The sequence below is a fragment of the Salvelinus alpinus genome, chromosome 6 (assembly GCF_045679555.1).
Source record: "Salvelinus alpinus chromosome 6, SLU_Salpinus.1, whole genome shotgun sequence".
NCBI classification, from domain to species: Eukaryota; Metazoa; Chordata; class Actinopteri; order Salmoniformes; family Salmonidae; genus Salvelinus; species Salvelinus alpinus.
This window is the reverse complement of record NC_092091.1, coordinates 97,062,372-97,082,065: the sequence shown is the minus strand read 5'-3', so window position 1 is coordinate 97,082,065 and position 19,694 is coordinate 97,062,372. Positions and strand designations below refer to the sequence as shown.

Sequence of the window (19,694 nt, the reverse complement as noted above, 5' to 3'; positions counted from 1 at the left end):
TCCTTCTTGAATTCAACAGTGGAGTCAACTTCCTTCTTGAATTCAACAGTGGAGTCAACTTCCTTCTTGAATTCAACAGTGGAGTCAACTTCCTTCTTCCTGTGTGTCCTCTCCCCCTTCCAGATCAGTGTGTTTATGACCCACCTGTCGAACTACGGCAATGATCGTCTGGGTCTGTACACATTCCTCCACCTGGCTGACTTCGTCTCTACCTGGACACACCTCCAGCTAGACACTCTACCTCCTCTGCAGCTGGCCCAGAGATACTTCACCCTGTTCCCCCAGCAGAGACAGCCTCTCTGGCAGGTAACCTCTAACCCCTGACCCCTGACCTCCTCTACAACTGGCCCAGAGATACTTCACCCTGTTCCCCCAGCAGAGACAGCCTCTCTGGCAGGTAACCTCTAACCCCTGACCTCCTCTACAACTGGCCCAGAGATACTTCACCCTGTTCCCCCAGCAGAGACAGCCTCTCTGACAGGTAACCTCTAACCCCTGACCTCCTCTACAACTGGCCCAGAGATACTTCACCCTGTTCCCCCAGCAGAGACAGCCTCTCTGGCAGGTAACCTCTAACCCCTGACCTCCTCTACAACTGGCCCAGAGATACTTCACCCTGTTCCCCCAGCAGAGACAGCCTCTCTGACAGGTAACCTCTAACCTCTAACCCCTGACCCTCCTCTACAACTGGCCCAGAGATACTTCACCCTGTTCCCCCAGCAGAGACAGCCTCTCTGGCAGGTAACCTCTGACCCCTGACCTCCTCTACAACTGTCCCAGAGATACTTCACCCTGTTCCCCCAGCAGAGACAGCCTCTCTGGCAGGTAACCTCTAACCCCTGACCTCCTCTACAACTGGCCCAGAGATACTTCACCCTGTTCCCCCAGCAGAGACAGCCTCTCTGACAGGTAACCTCTAACCCCTGACCTCCTCTACAACTGGCCCAGAGATACTTCACCCTGTTCCCCCAGCAGAGACAGCCTCTCTGACAGGTAACCTCTAACCCCTGACCTCCTCTACAACTGGCCCAGAGATACTTCACCCTGTTCCCCCAGCAGAGACAGCCTCTCTGACAGGTAACCTCTAACCCCTGACCTCCTCTACAACTGGCCCAGAGATACTTCACCCTGTTCCCCCAGCAGAGACAGCCTCTCTGACAGGTAACCTCTAACCCCTGACCTCCTCTACAACTGGCCCAGAGATACTTCACCCTGTTCCCCCAGCAGAGACAGCCTCTCTGACAGGTAACCTCTAACCCCTGACCCCTGACCTCCTCTACAACTGGCCCAGAGATACTTCACCCTGTTCCCCCAGCAGAGACAGCCTCTCTGACAGGTAACCTCTAACCCCTGACCTCCTCTACAACTGGCCCAGAGATACTTCACCCTGTTCCCCCAGCAGAGACAGCCTCTCTGGCAGGTAACCTCTAACCCCTGACCCCTGACCTCCTCTACAACTGGCCCAGAGATACTTCACCCTGTTCCCCCAGCAGAGACAGCCTCTCTGGCAGGTAACCTCTAACCCCTGACCCCTGACCTCCTCTACAACTGGCCAAGAGATACTTCACCCTGTTCCCCCAGCAGAGACAGCCTCTCTGGCAGGTAACCTCTAACCCCTGACCCCTGACCTCCTCTACAACTGGCCCAGAGATACTTCACCCTGTTCCCCCAGCAGAGACAGCCTCTCTGGCAGGTAACCTCTAACCCCTGACCCTCCTCTACAACTGGCCCAGAGATACTTCACCCTGTTCCCCCAGCAGAGACAGCCTCTCTGACAGGTAACCTCTAACCCCTGACCTCCTCTACAACTGGCCCAGAGACAGTGTGTGTGTGTGTGTGTGTGTGTGTGTGTGTGTGTGTGTGTGTGTGTGTGTGTGTGTGTGTGTGTGTGTGTGTGTGTGTGTGTGTGTGTGTGTGTGTGTGTGTGTGTGTGTGTGTGTGTGTGTGTGTGTGTGTGTTAACAGTGTGTCTCTCTGTAGAACCCGTGTGATGACAAGAGGCACAGAGACATCTGGTCCAAGGAGAAGACCTGTGATAGGTTGCCCAAGTTTCTCGTCATCGGACCACAAAAGACAGGTACACACACTAGTGATGCACAAGTTGACTCCGCGGCTTGAATAGAGAGAACATAAGGGTCTGGTCTCAGATCCACAGTGTATTTTCTATATTAACAGGTTAGGGTCTCAGATTCACAGTGTATTTTCTATATTAGCAGGTTAGGGTCTCAGATTCACAGTGTATTTTCTATATTAACAGGTTAGGGTCTGGTCTCAGATTTACAGTGTATTTTCTATATTAGCAGGTTAGGGTCTCAGATTAACAGTGTATTTTCTATATTAGCAGGTTAGGGTCTCAGATTCACAGTGTATTTTCTATATTAGCAGGTTAGGGTCTCAGATTCACAGTGTATTTTCTATATTAGCAGGTTAGGGTCTGGTCTCAGATTCACAGTGTATTTTCTATATTAGCAGGTTAGGGTCTCAGATTTACAGTGTATTTTCTATATTAGCAGGTTAGGGTCTCAGATTCACAGTGTATTTTCTATATTAGCAGGTTAGGGTCTGGTCTCAGATTCACAGTGTATTTTCTATATTAGCAGGTTAGGGTCTCAGATTCACAGTGTATTTTCTATATTAACAGGTTAGGGTCTCAGATTCACAGTGTATTTTCTATATTAGCAGGTTAGGGTCTCAGATTCACAGTGTATTTTCTATATTAACAGGTTAGGGTCTCAGATTTACAGTGTATTTTCTATATTAGCAGGTTAGGGTCTCAGATTCACAGTGTATTTTCTATATTAACAGGTTAGGGTCTCAGATTTACAGTGTATTTTCTATATTAGCAGGTTAGGGTCTGGTCTCAGATTCACAGTGTATTTTCTATATTAACAGGTTAGGGTCTGGTCTCAGATTTACAGTGTATTTTCTATATTAGCAGGTTAGGGTCTCAGATTTACAGTGTATTTTCTATATTAACAGGTTAGGGTCTCAGATTCACAGTGTATTTTCTATATTAGCAGGTTAGGGTCTCAGATTCACAGTGTATTTTCTATATTAGCAGGTTAGGGTCTCAGATTCACAGTTTATTTTCTATATTAACAGGTTAGGGTCTGGTCTCAGATTTACAGTGTATTTTCTATATTAACAGGTTAGGGTCTGGTCTCAGATTTACAGTGTATTTTCTATATTAACAGGTTAGGGTCTCAGATTCACAGTGTATTTTCTATATTAGCAGGTTAGGGTCTGGTCTCAGATTTACAGTGTATTTTCTATATTAGTGTATCAGGGTTATGATGAACAGACTCCTCTGACCTATAGTAACCCTCAGTGTGATGAACAGACTCCTCTGACCTACAGTAACCCTCAGTGTGATGGACAGACTCCTCTGACCTATAGTAACCCTCAGTGTTCCCTGATGGACAGACTCCTCTGACCTATAGTAACCCTCAGTGTGATGAACAGACTCCTCTGACCTATAGTAACCCTCAGTGTTCTCTGATGAACAGACTCCTCTGACCTATAGTAACCCTCAGTGTGATGGACAGACTCCTCTGACCTATAGTAACCCTCAGTGTGATGGACAGACTCCTCTGACCTATAGTAACCCTCAGTGTGATGGACAGACTCCTCTGACCTATAGTAACCCTCAGTGTGATGAACAGACTCCTCTGACCTATAGTAACCCTCAGTGTGATGGACAGACTCCTCTGACCTATAGTAACCCTCAGTGTGATGGACAGACTCCTCTGACCTATAGTAACCCTCAGTGTGATGGACAGACTCCTCTGACCTATAGTAACCCTCAGTGTGATGAACAGACTCCTCTGACCTATAGTAACCCTCAGTGTTCCCTGATGGACAGACTCCTCTGACCTATAGTAACCCTCAGTGTGATGAACAGACTCCTCTGACCTATAGTAACCCTCAGTGTGATGAACAGACTCCTCTGACCTATAGTAACCCTCAGTGTGATGAACAGACTCCTCTGACCTATAGTAACCCTCAGTGTTCCCTGATGGACAGACTCCTCTGACCTATAGTAACCCTCAGTGTGATGAACAGACTCCTCTGACCTATAGTAACCCTCAGTGTGATGAACAGACTCCTCTGACCTATAGTAACCCTCAGTGTGATGAACAGACTCCTCTGACCTATAGTAACCCTCAGTGTTCCCTGATGGACAGACTCCTCTGACCTATAGTAACCCTCAGTGTGATGAACAGACTCCTCTGACCTATAGTAACCCTCAGTGTGATGGACAGACTCCCCTGACCTATAGTAACCCTCAGTGTGATGAACAGACTCCTCTGACCTATAGTAACCCTCAGTGTGATGAACAGACTCCTCTGACCTATAGTAACCCTCAGTGTGATGGACAGACTCCTCTGACCTATAGTAACCCTCAGTGTGATGGACAGACTCCTCTGACCTATAGTAACCCTCAGTGTGATGAACAGACTCCTCTGACCTATAGTAACCCTCAGTGTGATGAACAGACTCCTCTGACCTATAGTAACCCTCAGTGTGATGAACAGACTCCTCTGACCTATAGTAACCCTCAGTGTGATGAACAGACTCCTCTGACCTATAGTAACCCTCAGTGTGATGAACAGACTCCTCTGACCTATAGTAACCCTCAGTGTTCTCTGATGGACAGACTCCTCTGACCTATAGTAACCCTCAGTGTGATGGACAGACTCCTCTGACCTATAGTAACCCTATTCCTATTCCTATTCCTATTCCTATTCCTATTCCTATTCCTATTCCCTGATGGACAGACTCCTCTGACCTATAGTAACCCTCAGTGTGATGAACAGACTCCTCTGACCTATAGTAACCCTCAGTGTGATGAACAGACTCCTCTGACCTATAGTAACCCTCAGTGTGATGGACAGACTCCTCTGACCTATAGTAACCCTATTCCTATTCCTATTCCTATTCCTATTCCTATTCCTATTCCCTGATGGACAGACTCCTCTGACCTATAGTAACCCTCAGTGTGATGAACAGACTCCTCTGACCTATAGTAACCCTCAGTGTGATGAACAGACTCCTCTGACCTATAGTAACCCTCAGTGTGATGAACAGACTCCTCTGACCTATAGTAACCCTCAGTGTGATGGACAGACTCCTCTGACCTATAGTAACCCTCAGTGTGATGAACAGACTCCTCTGACCTATAGTAACCCTCAGTGTTCCCTGATGGACAGACTCCTCTGACCTATAGTAACCCTCAGTGTGATGGACAGACTCCTCTGACCTATAGTAACCCTCAGTGTGATGAACAGACTCCTCTGACCTATAGTAACCCTCAGTGTGATGGACAGACTCCTCTTCTCTTTTCCAGGAACAACAGCTCTCTGTCTCCTCCTCCTGCTGCATCCTTCCATCTCTAGTAGCTTCCCCAAGACGTATGGAGAGGTCCAGTTCTTCAACACTAACAACTACCACCAGGGAATAGACTGGTAATCTATGTTACTATATATCTATGATACAACTACCACCAGGGAATAGACTGGTAATCTATGTTACTATATGTCTATGTTACAACTACCACCAGGGAATAGACTGGTAATCTATGTTACTATATATCTATGATACAACTACCACCAGGGAATAGACTGGTAATCTATGTTACTATATATCTATGTTACAACTACCACCAGGGAATAGACTGGTAATCTATGTTACTATATATCTATGATACAACTACCACCAGGGAATAGACTGGTAATCTATGTTACTATATATCTATGTTACAACTTCCACCAGGGAATAGACTGGTAATCTATGATATAACTACCACCAGGGAATAGACTGGTAATCTATGTTACTCTATATCTATGATTCAACTACCACCAGGGAATAGACTGGTAATCTATGTTACTATATATCTATGATTCAACTACCACCAGGGAATAGACTGGTAATCTATGTTACTATATATCTATGATTCAACTACCACCAGGGAATAGACTGGTAATCTATGTTACAACTACCAACAGGGAATAGACTGGTAATCTATGTTACTCTATATCTATGATTCAACTACCACCAGGGAATAGACTGGTAATCTATGTTACTCTATGTCTATGATACAACTACCACCAGGGAATAGACTTGTAATCTATGTTACTATATATCTATGATTCAACTACCACCAGGGAATAGACTGGTAATCTATGTTACTCTATGTCTATGATACAACTACCACCAGGGAATAGACTGGTAATCTACGTTATTATCTATCTATATTATTATACTTCCTGTCTAGGTATATGGATTTGTTCCCGCTGCCGTCTAACGTCACCAGTGACTTCCTGTTTGAGAAGAGCTCCACCTACTTCCCCTCTGAAGATGCTCCTCGCCGCGCCGCCGCCCTGCTGCCTAAAGCCAAGATACTGACCGTGCTGACCAACCCCTCAGACAGGGCTTATAGCTGGTACCAGGTACACAAGATACTGACCGTGCTGACCAACCCCTCAGACAGGGCTTATAGCTGGTACCAGGTACACAAGATACTGACCGTGTGGACCAACCCCTCAGACAGGGCTTATAGCTGGTACCAGGTACACAAGATACTGACCGTGCTGACCAACCCCTCAGACAGGGCTTATAGCTGGTACCAGGTACACAAGATACTGACCGTGTGGACCAACCCCTCAGACAGGGCTTATAGCTGGTACCAGGTACACAAGATACTGACCGTGTGGACCAACCCCTCAGACAGGGCTTATAGCTGGTACCAGGTACACAAGATACTGACCGTGTGGACCAACCCCTCAGACAGGGCTTATAGCTGGTACCAGGTACACAAGATACTGACCGTGTGGACCAACCCCTCAGACAGGGCTTATAGCTGGTACCAGGTACACAAGATACTGACCGTGCTGATTAACCCCTCAGACAGGGCTTATAGCTGGTACCAGGTACACAAGATACTGACCGTGTGGACCAACCCCTCAGACAGGGCTTATAGCTGGTACCAGGTACACAAGATACTGACCGTGTGGACCAACCCCTCAGACAGGGCTTATAGCTGGTACCAGGTACACAAGATACTGACCGTGTGGACCAACCCCTCAGACAGGGCTTATAGCTGGTACCAGGTACACAAGATACTGACCGTGTGGACCAACCCCTCAGACAGGGCTTATAGCTGGTACCAGGTACACAAGATACTGACCGTGTGGACCAACCCCTCAGACAGGGCTTATAGCTGGTACCAGGTACACAAGATACTGACCGTGTGGACCAACCCCTCAGACAGGGCTTATAGCTGGTACCAGGTACACAAGATACTGACCGTGTGGACCAACCCCTCAGACAGGGCTTATAGCTGGTACCAGGTACACAAGATACTGACCGTGTGGACCAACCCCTCAGACAGGGCTTATAGCTGGTACCAGGTACACAAGATACTGACCGTGTGGACCAACCCCTCAGACAGGGCTTATAGCTGGTACCAGGTACACAAGATACTGACCGTGTGGACCAACCCCTCAGACAGGGCTTATAGCTGGTACCAGGTACACAAGATACTGACCGTGTGGACCAACCCCTCAGACAGGGCTTATAGCTGGTACCAGGTACACAAGATACTGACCGTGTGGACCAACCCCTCAGACAGGGCTTATAGCTGGTACCAGGTACACAAGATACTGACCGTGTGGACCAACCCCTCAGACAGGGCTTATAGCTGGTACCAGGTACACAAGATACTGACCGTGTGGACCAACCCCTCAGACAGGGCTTATAGCTGGTACCAGGTACACAAGATACTGACCGTGTGGACCAACCCCTCAGACAGGGCTTATAGCTGGTACCAGGTACACAAGATACTGACCGTGTGGACCAACCCCTCAGACAGGGCTTATAGCTGGTACCAGGTACACAAGATACTGACCGTGTGGACCAACCCCTCAGACAGGGCTTATAGCTGGTACCAGGTACACAAGATACTGACCGTGTGGACCAACCCCTCAGACAGGGCTTATAGCTGGTACCAGGTACACAAGATACTGACCGTGTGGACCAACCCCTCAGACAGGGCTTATAGCTGGTACCAGGTACACAAGATACTGACCGTGTGGACCAACCCCTCAGACAGGGCTTATAGCTGGTACCAGGTACACAAGATACTGACCGTGTGGACCAACCCCTCAGACAGGGCTTATAGCTGGTACCAGGTACACAAGATACTGACCGTGTGGACCAACCCCTCAGACAGGGCTTATAGCTGGTACCAGGTACACAAGATACTGACCGTGTGGACCAACCCCTCAGACAGGGCTTATAGCTGGTACCAGGTACACAAGATACTGACCGTGTGGACCAACCCCTCAGACAGGGCTTATAGCTGGTACCAGGTACACAAGATACTGACCGTGTGGACCAACCCCTCAGACAGGGCTTATAGCTGGTACCAGGTACACAAGATACTGACCGTGTGGACCAACCCCTCAGACAGGGCTTATAGCTGGTACCAGGTACACAAGATACTGACCGTGTGGACCAACCCCTCAGACAGGGCTTATAGCTGGTACCAGGTACACAAGATACTGACCGTGTGGACCAACCCCTCAGACAGGGCTTATAGCTGGTACCAGGTACACAAGATACTGACCGTGTGGACCAACCCCTCAGACAGGGCTTATAGCTGGTACCAGGTACACAAGATACTGACCGTGTGGACCAACCCCTCAGACAGGGCTTATAGCTGGTACCAGGTACACAAGATACTGACCGTGTGGACCAACCCCTCAGACAGGGCTTATAGCTGGTACCAGGTACACAAGATACTGACCGTGTGGACCAACCCCTCAGACAGGGCTTATAGCTGGTACCAGGTACACAAGATACTGACCGTGTGGACCAACCCCTCAGACAGGGCTTATAGCTGGTACCAGGTACACAAGATACTGACCGTGTGGACCAACCCCTCAGACAGGGCTTATAGCTGGTACCAGGTACACAAGATACTGACCGTGTGGACCAACCCCTCAGACAGGGCTTATAGCTGGTACCAGGTACACAAGATACTGACCGTGTGGACCAACCCCTCAGACAGGGCTTATAGCTGGTACCAGGTACACAAGATACTGACCGTGTGGACCAACCCCTCAGACAGGGCTTATAGCTGGTACCAGGTACACAAGATACTGACCGTGTGGACCAACCCCTCAGACAGGGCTTATAGCTGGTACCAGGTACACAAGATACTGACCGTGCTGATTAACCCCTCAGACAGGGCTTATAGCTGGTACCAGGTACACAAGATACTGACCGTGTGGACCAACCCCTCAGACAGGGCTTATAGCTGGTACCAGGTACACAAGATACTGACCGTGTGGACCAACCCCTCAGACAGGGCTTATAGCTGGTACCAGGTACACAAGATACTGACCGTGTGGACCAACCCCTCAGACAGGGCTTATAGCTGGTACCAGGTACACAAGATACTGACCGTGCTGACCAACCCCTCAGACAGGGCTTATAGCTGGTACCAGGTACACAAGATACTGACCGTGTGGACCAACCCCTCAGACAGGGCTTATAGCTGGTACCAGGTACACAAGATACTGACCGTGTGGACCAACCCCTCAGACAGGGCTTATAGCTGGTACCAGGTACACAAGATACTGACCGTGTGGACCAACCCCTCAGACAGGGCTTATAGCTGGTACCAGGTACACAAGATACTGACCGTGTGGACCAACCCCTCAGACAGGGCTTATAGCTGGTACCAGGTACACAAGATACTGACCGTGTGGACCAACCCCTCAGACAGGGCTTATAGCTGGTACCAGGTACACAAGATACTGACCGTGTGGACCAACCCCTCAGACAGGGCTCATAGCTGGTACCAGGTACACAAGATACTGACCGTGTGGACCAACCCCTCAGACAGGGCTTATAGCTGGTACCAGGTACACAAGATACTGACCGTGTGGACCAACCCCTCAGACAGGGCTTATAGCTGGTACCAGGTACACAAGATACTGACCGTGTGGACCAACCCCTCAGACAGGGCTTATAGCTGGTACCAGGTACACAAGATACTGACCGTGTGGACCAACCCCTCAGACAGGGCTTATAGCTGGTACCAGGTACACAAGATACTGACCGTGTGGACCAACCCCTCAGACAGGGCTTATAGCTGGTACCAGGTACACAAGATACTGACCGTGTGGACCAACCCCTCAGACAGGGCTTATAGCTGGTACCAGGTACACAAGATACTGACCGTGTGGACCAACCCCTCAGACAGGGCTTATAGCTGGTACCAGGTACACAAGATACTGACCGTGTGGACCAACCCCTCAGACAGGGCTTATAGCTGGTACCAGGTACACAAGATACTGACCGTGTGGACCAACCCCTCAGACAGGGCTTATAGCTGGTACCAGGTACACAAGATACTGACCGTGTGGACCAACCCCTCAGACAGGGCTTATAGCTGGTACCAGGTACACAAGATACTGACCGTGTGGACCAACCCCTCAGACAGGGCTTATAGCTGGTACCAGGTACACAAGATACTGACCGTGTGGACCAACCCCTCAGACAGGGCTTATAGCTGGTACCAGGTACACAAGATACTGACCGTGTGGACCAACCCCTCAGACAGGGCTTATAGCTGGTACCAGGTACACAAGATACTGACCGTGTGGACCAACCCCTCAGACAGGGCTTATAGCTGGTACCAGGTACACAAGATACTGACCGTGTGGACCAACCCCTCAGACAGGGCTTATAGCTGGTACCAGGTACACAAGATACTGACCGTGTGGACCAACCCCTCAGACAGGGCTTATAGCTGGTACCAGGTACACAAGATACTGACCGTGTGGACCAACCCCTCAGACAGGGCTTATAGCTGGTACCAGGTACACAAGATACTGACCGTGTGGACCAACCCCTCAGACAGGGCTTATAGCTGGTACCAGGTACACAAGATACTGACCGTGTGGACCAACCCCTCAGACAGGGCTTATAGCTGGTACCAGGTACACAAGATACTGACCGTGTGGACCAACCCCTCAGACAGGGCTTATAGCTGGTACCAGGTACACAAGATACTGACCGTGTGGACCAACCCCTCAGACAGGGCTTATAGCTGGTACCAGGTACACAAGATACTGACCGTGTGGACCAACCCCTCAGACAGGGCTTATAGCTGGTACCAGGTACACAAGATACTGACCGTGTGGACCAACCCCTCAGACAGGGCTTATAGCTGGTACCAGGTACACAAGATACTGACCGTGTGGACCAACCCCTCAGACAGGGCTTATAGCTGGTACCAGGTACACAAGATACTGACCGTGTGGACCAACCCCTCAGACAGGGCTTATAGCTGGTACCAGGTACACAAGATACTGACCGTGTGGACCAACCCCTCAGACAGGGCTTATAGCTGGTACCAGGTACACAAGATACTGACCGTGTGGACCAACCCCTCAGACAGGGCTTATAGCTGGTACCAGGTACACAAGATACTGACCGTGTGGACCAACCCCTCAGACAGGGCTTATAGCTGGTACCAGGTACACAAGATACTGACCGTGTGGACCAACCCCTCAGACAGGGCTTATAGCTGGTACCAGGTACACAAGATACTGACCGTGTGGACCAACCCCTCAGACAGGGCTTATAGCTGGTACCAGGTACACAAGATACTGACCGTGTGGACCAACCCCTCAGACAGGGCTTATAGCTGGTACCAGGTACACAAGATACTGACCGTGTGGACCAACCCCTCAGACAGGGCTTATAGCTGGTACCAGGTACACAAGATACTGACCGTGTGGACCAACCCCTCAGACAGGGCTTATAGCTGGTACCAGGTACACAAGATACTGACCGTGTGGACCAACCCCTCAGACAGGGCTTATAGCTGGTACCAGGTACACAAGATACTGACCGTGTGGACCAACCCCTCAGACAGGGCTTATAGCTGGTACCAGGTACACAAGATACTGACCGTGTGGACCAACCCCTCAGACAGGGCTTATAGCTGGTACCAGGTACACAAGATACTGACCGTGTGGACCAACCCCTCAGACAGGGCTTATAGCTGGTACCAGGTACACAAGATACTGACCGTGTGGACCAACCCCTCAGACAGGGCTTATAGCTGGTACCAGGTACACAAGATACTGACCGTGTGGACCAACCCCTCAGACAGGGCTTATAGCTGGTACCAGGTACACAAGATACTGACCGTGTGGACCAACCCCTCAGACAGGGCTTATAGCTGGTACCAGGTACACAAGATACTGACCGTGTGGACCAACCCCTCAGACAGGGCTTATAGCTGGTACCAGGTACACAAGATACTGACCGTGTGGACCAACCCCTCAGACAGGGCTTATAGCTGGTACCAGGTACACAAGATACTGACCGTGTGGACCAACCCCTCAGACAGGGCTTATAGCTGGTACCAGGTACACAAGATACTGACCGTGTGGACCAACCCCTCAGACAGGGCTTATAGCTGGTACCAGGTACACAAGATACTGACCGTGTGGACCAACCCCTCAGACAGGGCTTATAGCTGGTACCAGGTACACAAGATACTGACCGTGTGGACCAACCCCTCAGACAGGGCTTATAGCTGGTACCAGGTACACAAGATACTGACCGTGTGGACCAACCCCTCAGACAGGGCTTATAGCTGGTACCAGGTACACAAGATACTGACCGTGTGGACCAACCCCTCAGACAGGGCTTATAGCTGGTACCAGGTACACAAGATACTGACCGTGCTGGACCAACCCCTCAGACAGGGCTTATAGCTGGTACCAGGTACACAAGATACTGACCGTGTGGACCAACCCCTCAGACAGGGCTTATAGCTGGTACCAGGTACACAAGATACTGACCGTGTGGACCAACCCCTCAGACAGGGCTTATAGCTGGTACCAGGTACACAAGATACTGACCGTGTGGACCAACCCCTCAGACAGGGCTTATAGCTGGTACCAGGTACACAAGATACTGACCGTGCTGATTAACCCCTCAGACAGGGCTTATAGCTGGTACCAGGTACACAAGATACTGACCGTGTGGACCAACCCCTCAGACAGGGCTTATAGCTGGTACCAGGTACACAAGATACTGACCGTGTGGACCAACCCCTCAGACAGGGCTTATAGCTGGTACCAGGTACACAAGATACTGACCGTGTGGACCAACCCCTCAGACAGGGCTTATAGCTGGTACCAGGTACACAAGATACTGACCGTGTGGACCAACCCCTCAGACAGGGCTTATAGCTGGTACCAGGTACACAAGATACTGACCGTGTGGACCAACCCCTCAGACAGGGCTTATAGCTGGTACCAGGTACACAAGATACTGACCGTGTGGACCAACCCCTCAGACAGGGCTTATAGCTGGTACCAGGTACACAAGATACTGACCGTGTGGACCAACCCCTCAGACAGGGCTTATAGCTGGTACCAGGTACACAAGATACTGACCGTGTGGACCAACCCCTCAGACAGGGCTTATAGCTGGTACCAGGTACACAAGATACTGACCGTGTGGACCAACCCCTCAGACAGGGCTTATAGCTGGTACCAGGTACACAAGATACTGACCGTGCTGATTAACCCCTCAGACAGGGCTTATAGCTGGTACCAGGTACACAAGATACTGACCGTGTGGACCAACCCCTCAGACAGGGCTTATAGCTGGTACCAGGTACACAAGATACTGACCGTGTGGACCAACCCCTCAGACAGGGCTTATAGCTGGTACCAGGTACACAAGATACTGACCGTGTGGACCAACCCCTCAGACAGGGCTTATAGCTGGTACCAGGTACACAAGATACTGACCGTGTGGACCAACCCCTCAGACAGGGCTTATAGCTGGTACCAGGTACACAAGATACTGACCGTGTGGACCAACCCCTCAGACAGGGCTTATAGCTGGTACCAGGTACACAAGATACTGACCGTGTGGACCAACCCCTCAGACAGGGCTTATAGCTGGTACCAGGTACACAAGATACTGACCGTGTGGACCAACCCCTCAGACAGGGCTTATAGCTGGTACCAGGTACACAAGATACTGACCGTGTGGACCAACCCCTCAGACAGGGCTTATAGCTGGTACCAGGTACACAAGATACTGACCGTGTGGACCAACCCCTCAGACAGGGCTTATAGCTGGTACCAGGTACACAAGATACTGACCGTGTGGACCAACCCCTCAGACAGGGCTTATAGCTGGTACCAGGTACACAAGATACTGACCGTGTGGACCAACCCCTCAGACAGGGCTTATAGCTGGTACCAGGTACACAAGATACTGACCGTGTGGACCAACCCCTCAGACAGGGCTTATAGCTGGTACCAGGTACACAAGATACTGACCGTGTGGACCAACCCCTCAGACAGGGCTTATAGCTGGTACCAGGTACACAAGATACTGACCGTGTGGACCAACCCCTCAGACAGGGCTTATAGCTGGTACCAGGTACACAAGATACTGACCGTGTGGACCAACCCCTCAGACAGGGCTTATAGCTGGTACCAGGTACACAAGATACTGACCGTGTGGACCAACCCCTCAGACAGGGCTTATAGCTGGTACCAGGTACACAAGATACTGACCGTGTGGACCAACCCCTCAGACAGGGCTTATAGCTGGTACCAGGTACACAAGATACTGACCGTGTGGACCAACCCCTCAGACAGGGCTTATAGCTGGTACCAGGTACACAAGATACTGACCGTGTGGACCAACCCCTCAGACAGGGCTTATAGCTGGTACCAGGTACACAAGATACTGACCGTGTGGACCAACCCCTCAGACAGGGCTTATAGCTGGTACCAGGTACACAAGATACTGACCGTGTGGACCAACCCCTCAGACAGGGCTTATAGCTGGTACCAGGTACACAAGATACTGACCGTGTGGACCAACCCCTCAGACAGGGCTTATAGCTGGTACCAGGTACACAAGATACTGACCGTGCTGGACCAACCCCTCAGACAGGGCTTATAGCTGGTACCAGGTACACAAGATACTGACCGTGTGGACCAACCCCTCAGACAGGGCTTATAGCTGGTACCAGGTACACAAGATACTGACCGTGCTGGACCAACCCCTCAGACAGGGCTTATAGCTGGTACCAGGTACACAAGATACTGACCGTGTGGACCAACCCCTCAGACAGGGCTTATAGCTGGTACCAGGTACACAAGATACTGACCGTGTGGACCAACCCCTCAGACAGGGCTTATAGCTGGTACCAGGTACACAAGATACTGACCGTGTGGACCAACCCCTCAGACAGGGCTTATAGCTGGTACCAGGTACACAAGATACTGACCGTGTGGACCAACCCCTCAGACAGGGCTTATAGCTGGTACCAGGTACACAAGATACTGACCGTGTGGACCTACCCCTCAGACAGGGCTTATAGCTGGTACCAGGTACACAAGATACTGACCGTGTGGACCAACCCCTCAGACAGGGCTTATAGCTGGTACCAGGTACACAAGATACTGACCGTGTGGACCAACCCCTCAGACAGGGCTTATAGCTGGTACCAGGTACACAAGATACTGACCGTGTGGACCAACCCCTCAGACAGGGCTTATAGCTGGTACCAGGTACACAAGATACTGACCGTGTGGACCAACCCCTCAGACAGGGCTTATAGCTGGTACCAGGTACACAAGATACTGACCGTGTGGACCAACCCCTCAGACAGGGCTTATAGCTGGTACCAGGTACACAAGATACTGACCGTGTGGACCAACCCCTCAGACAGGGCTTATAGCTGGTACCAGGTACACAAGATACTGACCGTGTGGACCAACCCCTCAGACAGGGCTTATAGCTGGTACCAGGTACACAAGATACTGACCGTGCTGATTAACCCCTCAGACAGGGCTTATAGCTGGTACCAGGTACACAAGATACTGACCGTGTGGACCAACCCCTCAGACAGGGCTTATAGCTGGTACCAGGTACACAAGATACTGACCGTGCTGGACCAACCCCTCAGACAGGGCTTATAGCTGGTACCAGGTACACAAGATACTGACCGTGTGGACCAACCCCTCAGACAGGGCTTATAGCTGGTACCAGGTACACAAGATACTGACCGTGTGGACCAACCCCTCAGACAGGGCTTATAGCTGGTACCAGGTACACAAGATACTGACCGTGCTGGACCAACCCCTCAGACAGGGCTTATAGCTGGTACCAGGTACACAAGATACTGACCGTGTGGACCAACCCCTCAGACAGGGCTTATAGCTGGTACCAGGTACACAAGATACTGACCGTGTGGACCAACCCCTCAGACAGGGCTTATAGCTGGTACCAGGTACACAAGATACTGACCGTGTGGACCAACCCCTCAGACAGGGCTTATAGCTGGTACCAGGTACACAAGATACTGACCGTGTGGACCAACCCCTCAGACAGGGCTTATAGCTGGTACCAGGTACACAAGATACTGACCGTGTGGACCAACCCCTCAGACAGGGCTTATAGCTGGTACCAGGTACACAAGATACTGACCGTGTGGACCAACCCCTCAGACAGGGCTTATAGCTGGTACCAGGTACACAAGATACTGACCGTGTGGACCAACCCCTCAGACAGGGCTTATAGCTGGTACCAGGTACACAAGATACTGACCGTGTGGACCAACCCCTCAGACAGGGCTTATAGCTGGTACCAGGTACACAAGATACTGACCGTGCTGATTAACCCCTCAGACAGGGCTTATAGCTGGTACCAGGTACACAAGATACTGACCGTGTGGACCAACCCCTCAGACAGGGCTTATAGCTGGTACCAGGTACACAAGATACTGACCGTGTGGACCAACCCCTCAGACAGGGCTTATAGCTGGTACCAGGTACACAAGATACTGACCGTGTGGACCAACCCCTCAGACAGGGCTTATAGCTGGTACCAGGTACACAAGATACTGACCGTGTGGACCAACCCCTCAGACAGGGCTTATAGCTGGTACCAGGTACACAAGATACTGACCGTGTGGACCAACCCCTCAGACAGGGCTTATAGCTGGTACCAGGTACACAAGATACTGACCGTGTGGACCAACCCCTCAGACAGGGCTTATAGCTGGTACCAGGTACACAAGATACTGACCGTGTGGACCAACCCCTCAGACAGGGCTTATAGCTGGTACCAGGTACACAAGATACTGACCGTGTGGACCAACCCCTCAGACAGGGCTTATAGCTGGTACCAGGTACACAAGATACTGACCGTGTGGACCAACCCCTCAGACAGGGCTTATAGCTGGTACCAGGTACACAAGATACTGACCGTGTGGACCAACCCCTCAGACAGGGCTTATAGCTGGTACCAGGTACACAAGATACTGACCGTGTGGACCAACCCCTCAGACAGGGCTTATAGCTGGTACCAGGTACACAAGATACTGACCGTGTGGACCAACCCCTCAGACAGGGCTTATAGCTGGTACCAGGTACACAAGATACTGACCGTGTGGACCAACCCCTCAGACAGGGCTTATAGCTGGTACCAGGTACACAAGATACTGACCGTGTGGACCAACCCCTCAGACAGGGCTTATAGCTGGTACCAGGTACACAAGATACTGACCGTGTGGACCAACCCCTCAGACAGGGCTTATAGCTGGTACCAGGTACACAAGATACTGACCGTGTGGACCAACCCCTCAGACAGGGCTTATAGCTGGTACCAGGTACACAAGATACTGACCGTGTGGACCAACCCCTCAGACAGGGCTTATAGCTGGTACCAGGTCCACAAGATACTGACCGTGTGGACCAACCCCTCAGACAGGGCTTATAGCTGGTACCAGGTACACAAGATACTGACCGTGTGGACCCACCCCTCAGACAGGGCTTATAGCTGGTACCAGGTACACAAGATACTGACCGTGTGGACCAACCCCTCAGACAGGGCTTATAGCTGGTACCAGGTACACAAGATACTGACCGTGTGGACCAACCCCTCAGACAGGGCTTATAGCTGGTACCAGGTACACAAGATACTGACCGTGTGGACCAACCCCTCAGACAGGGCTTATAGCTGGTACCAGGTACACAAGATACTGACCGTGTGGACCAACCCCTCAGACAGGGCTTATAGCTGGTACCAGGTACACAAGATACTGACCGTGTGGACCAACCCCTCAGACAGGGCTTATAGCTGGTACCAGGTCCACAAGATACTGACCGTGTTGACCAACCCCTCAGACAGGGCTTATAGCTGGTACCAGGTACACAAGATACTGACCGTGTGGACCAACCCCTCAGACAGGGCTTATAGCTGGTACCAGGTACACAAGATACTGACCGTGTGGACCAACCCCTCAGACAGGGCTTATAGCTGGTACCAGGTACACAAGATACTGACCGTGTGGACCAACCCCTCAGACAGGGCTTATAGCTGGTACCAGGTACACAAGATACTGACCGTGTGGACCAACCCCTCAGACAGGGCTTATAGCTGGTACCAGGTACACAAGATACTGACCGTGTGGACCAACCCCTCAGACAGGGCTTATAGCTGGTACCAGGTACACAAGATACTGACCGTGTGGACCAACCCCTCAGACAGGGCTTATAGCTGGTACCAGGTACACAAGATACTGACCGTGTGGACCAACCCCTCAGACAGGGCTTATAGCTGGTACCAGGTACACAAGATACTGACCGTGTGGACCAACCCCTCAGACAGGGCTTATAGCTGGTACCAGGTACACAAGATACTGACCGTGTGGACCAACCCCTCAGACAGGGCTTATAGCTGGTACCAGGTACACAAGATACTGACCGTGTGGACCAACCCCTCAGACAGGGCTTATAGCTGGTACCAGGTACACAAGATACTGACCGTGTGGACCAACCCCTCAGACAGGGCTTATAGCTGGTACCAGGTACACAAGATACTGACCGTGTGGACCAACCCCTCAGACAGGGCTTATAGCTGGTACCAGGTACACAAGATACTGACCGTGTGGACCAACCCCTCAGACAGGGCTTATAGCTGGTACCAGGTACACAAGATACTGACCGTGTGGACCAACCCCTCAGACAGGGCTTATAGCTGGTACCAGGTACACAAGATACTGACCGTGTGGACCAACCCCTCACACAGGGCTTATAGCTGGTACCAGGTACACAAGATACTGACCGTGTGGACCAACCCCTCAGACAGGGCTTATAGCTGGTACCAGGTACACAAGATACTGACCGTGTGGACCAACCCCTCAGACAGGGCTTATAGCTGGTACCAGGTACACAAGATACTGACCGTGTGGACCAACCCCTCAGACAGGGCTCATAGCTGGTACCAGGTACACAAGATACTGACCGTGTGGACCAACCCCTCAGACAGGGCTTATAGCTGGTACCAGGTACACAAGATACTGACCGTGTGGACCAACCCCTCTGACAGGGCTTATAGCTGGTACCAGGTACACAAGATACTGACCGTGTGGACCAACCCCTCAGACAGGGCTTATAGCTGGTACCAGGTACACAAGATACTGACCGTGTGGACCAACCCCTCAGACAGGGCTTATAGCTGGTACCAGGTACACAAGATACTGACCGTGTGGACCAACCCCTCAGACAGGGCTTATAGCTGGTACCAGGTACACAAGATACTGACCGTGTGGACCAACCCCTCAGACAG

At 51.0% G+C, this 19,694-nt stretch overlaps 1 protein-coding gene across 1 annotated transcript in view; it reads left to right on the top strand.

Annotated features, from left to right (window-relative positions):
* Positions 1 to 19,694, top strand: part of ndst3 (N-deacetylase/N-sulfotransferase (heparan glucosaminyl) 3) — a 154,574-nt gene that overhangs the window by 87,021 nt on the left and 47,859 nt on the right. Inside the window, exons 9-12 of the mRNA XM_071408621.1 lie at positions 124 to 306; positions 1,980 to 2,076; positions 5,347 to 5,464; positions 6,274 to 6,448. Of these exons, the coding sequence (XP_071264722.1) occupies positions 124 to 306; positions 1,980 to 2,076; positions 5,347 to 5,464; positions 6,274 to 6,448 (573 nt within the window). The remainder of the gene's footprint in view (positions 1 to 123; positions 307 to 1,979; positions 2,077 to 5,346; positions 5,465 to 6,273; positions 6,449 to 19,694) is intronic.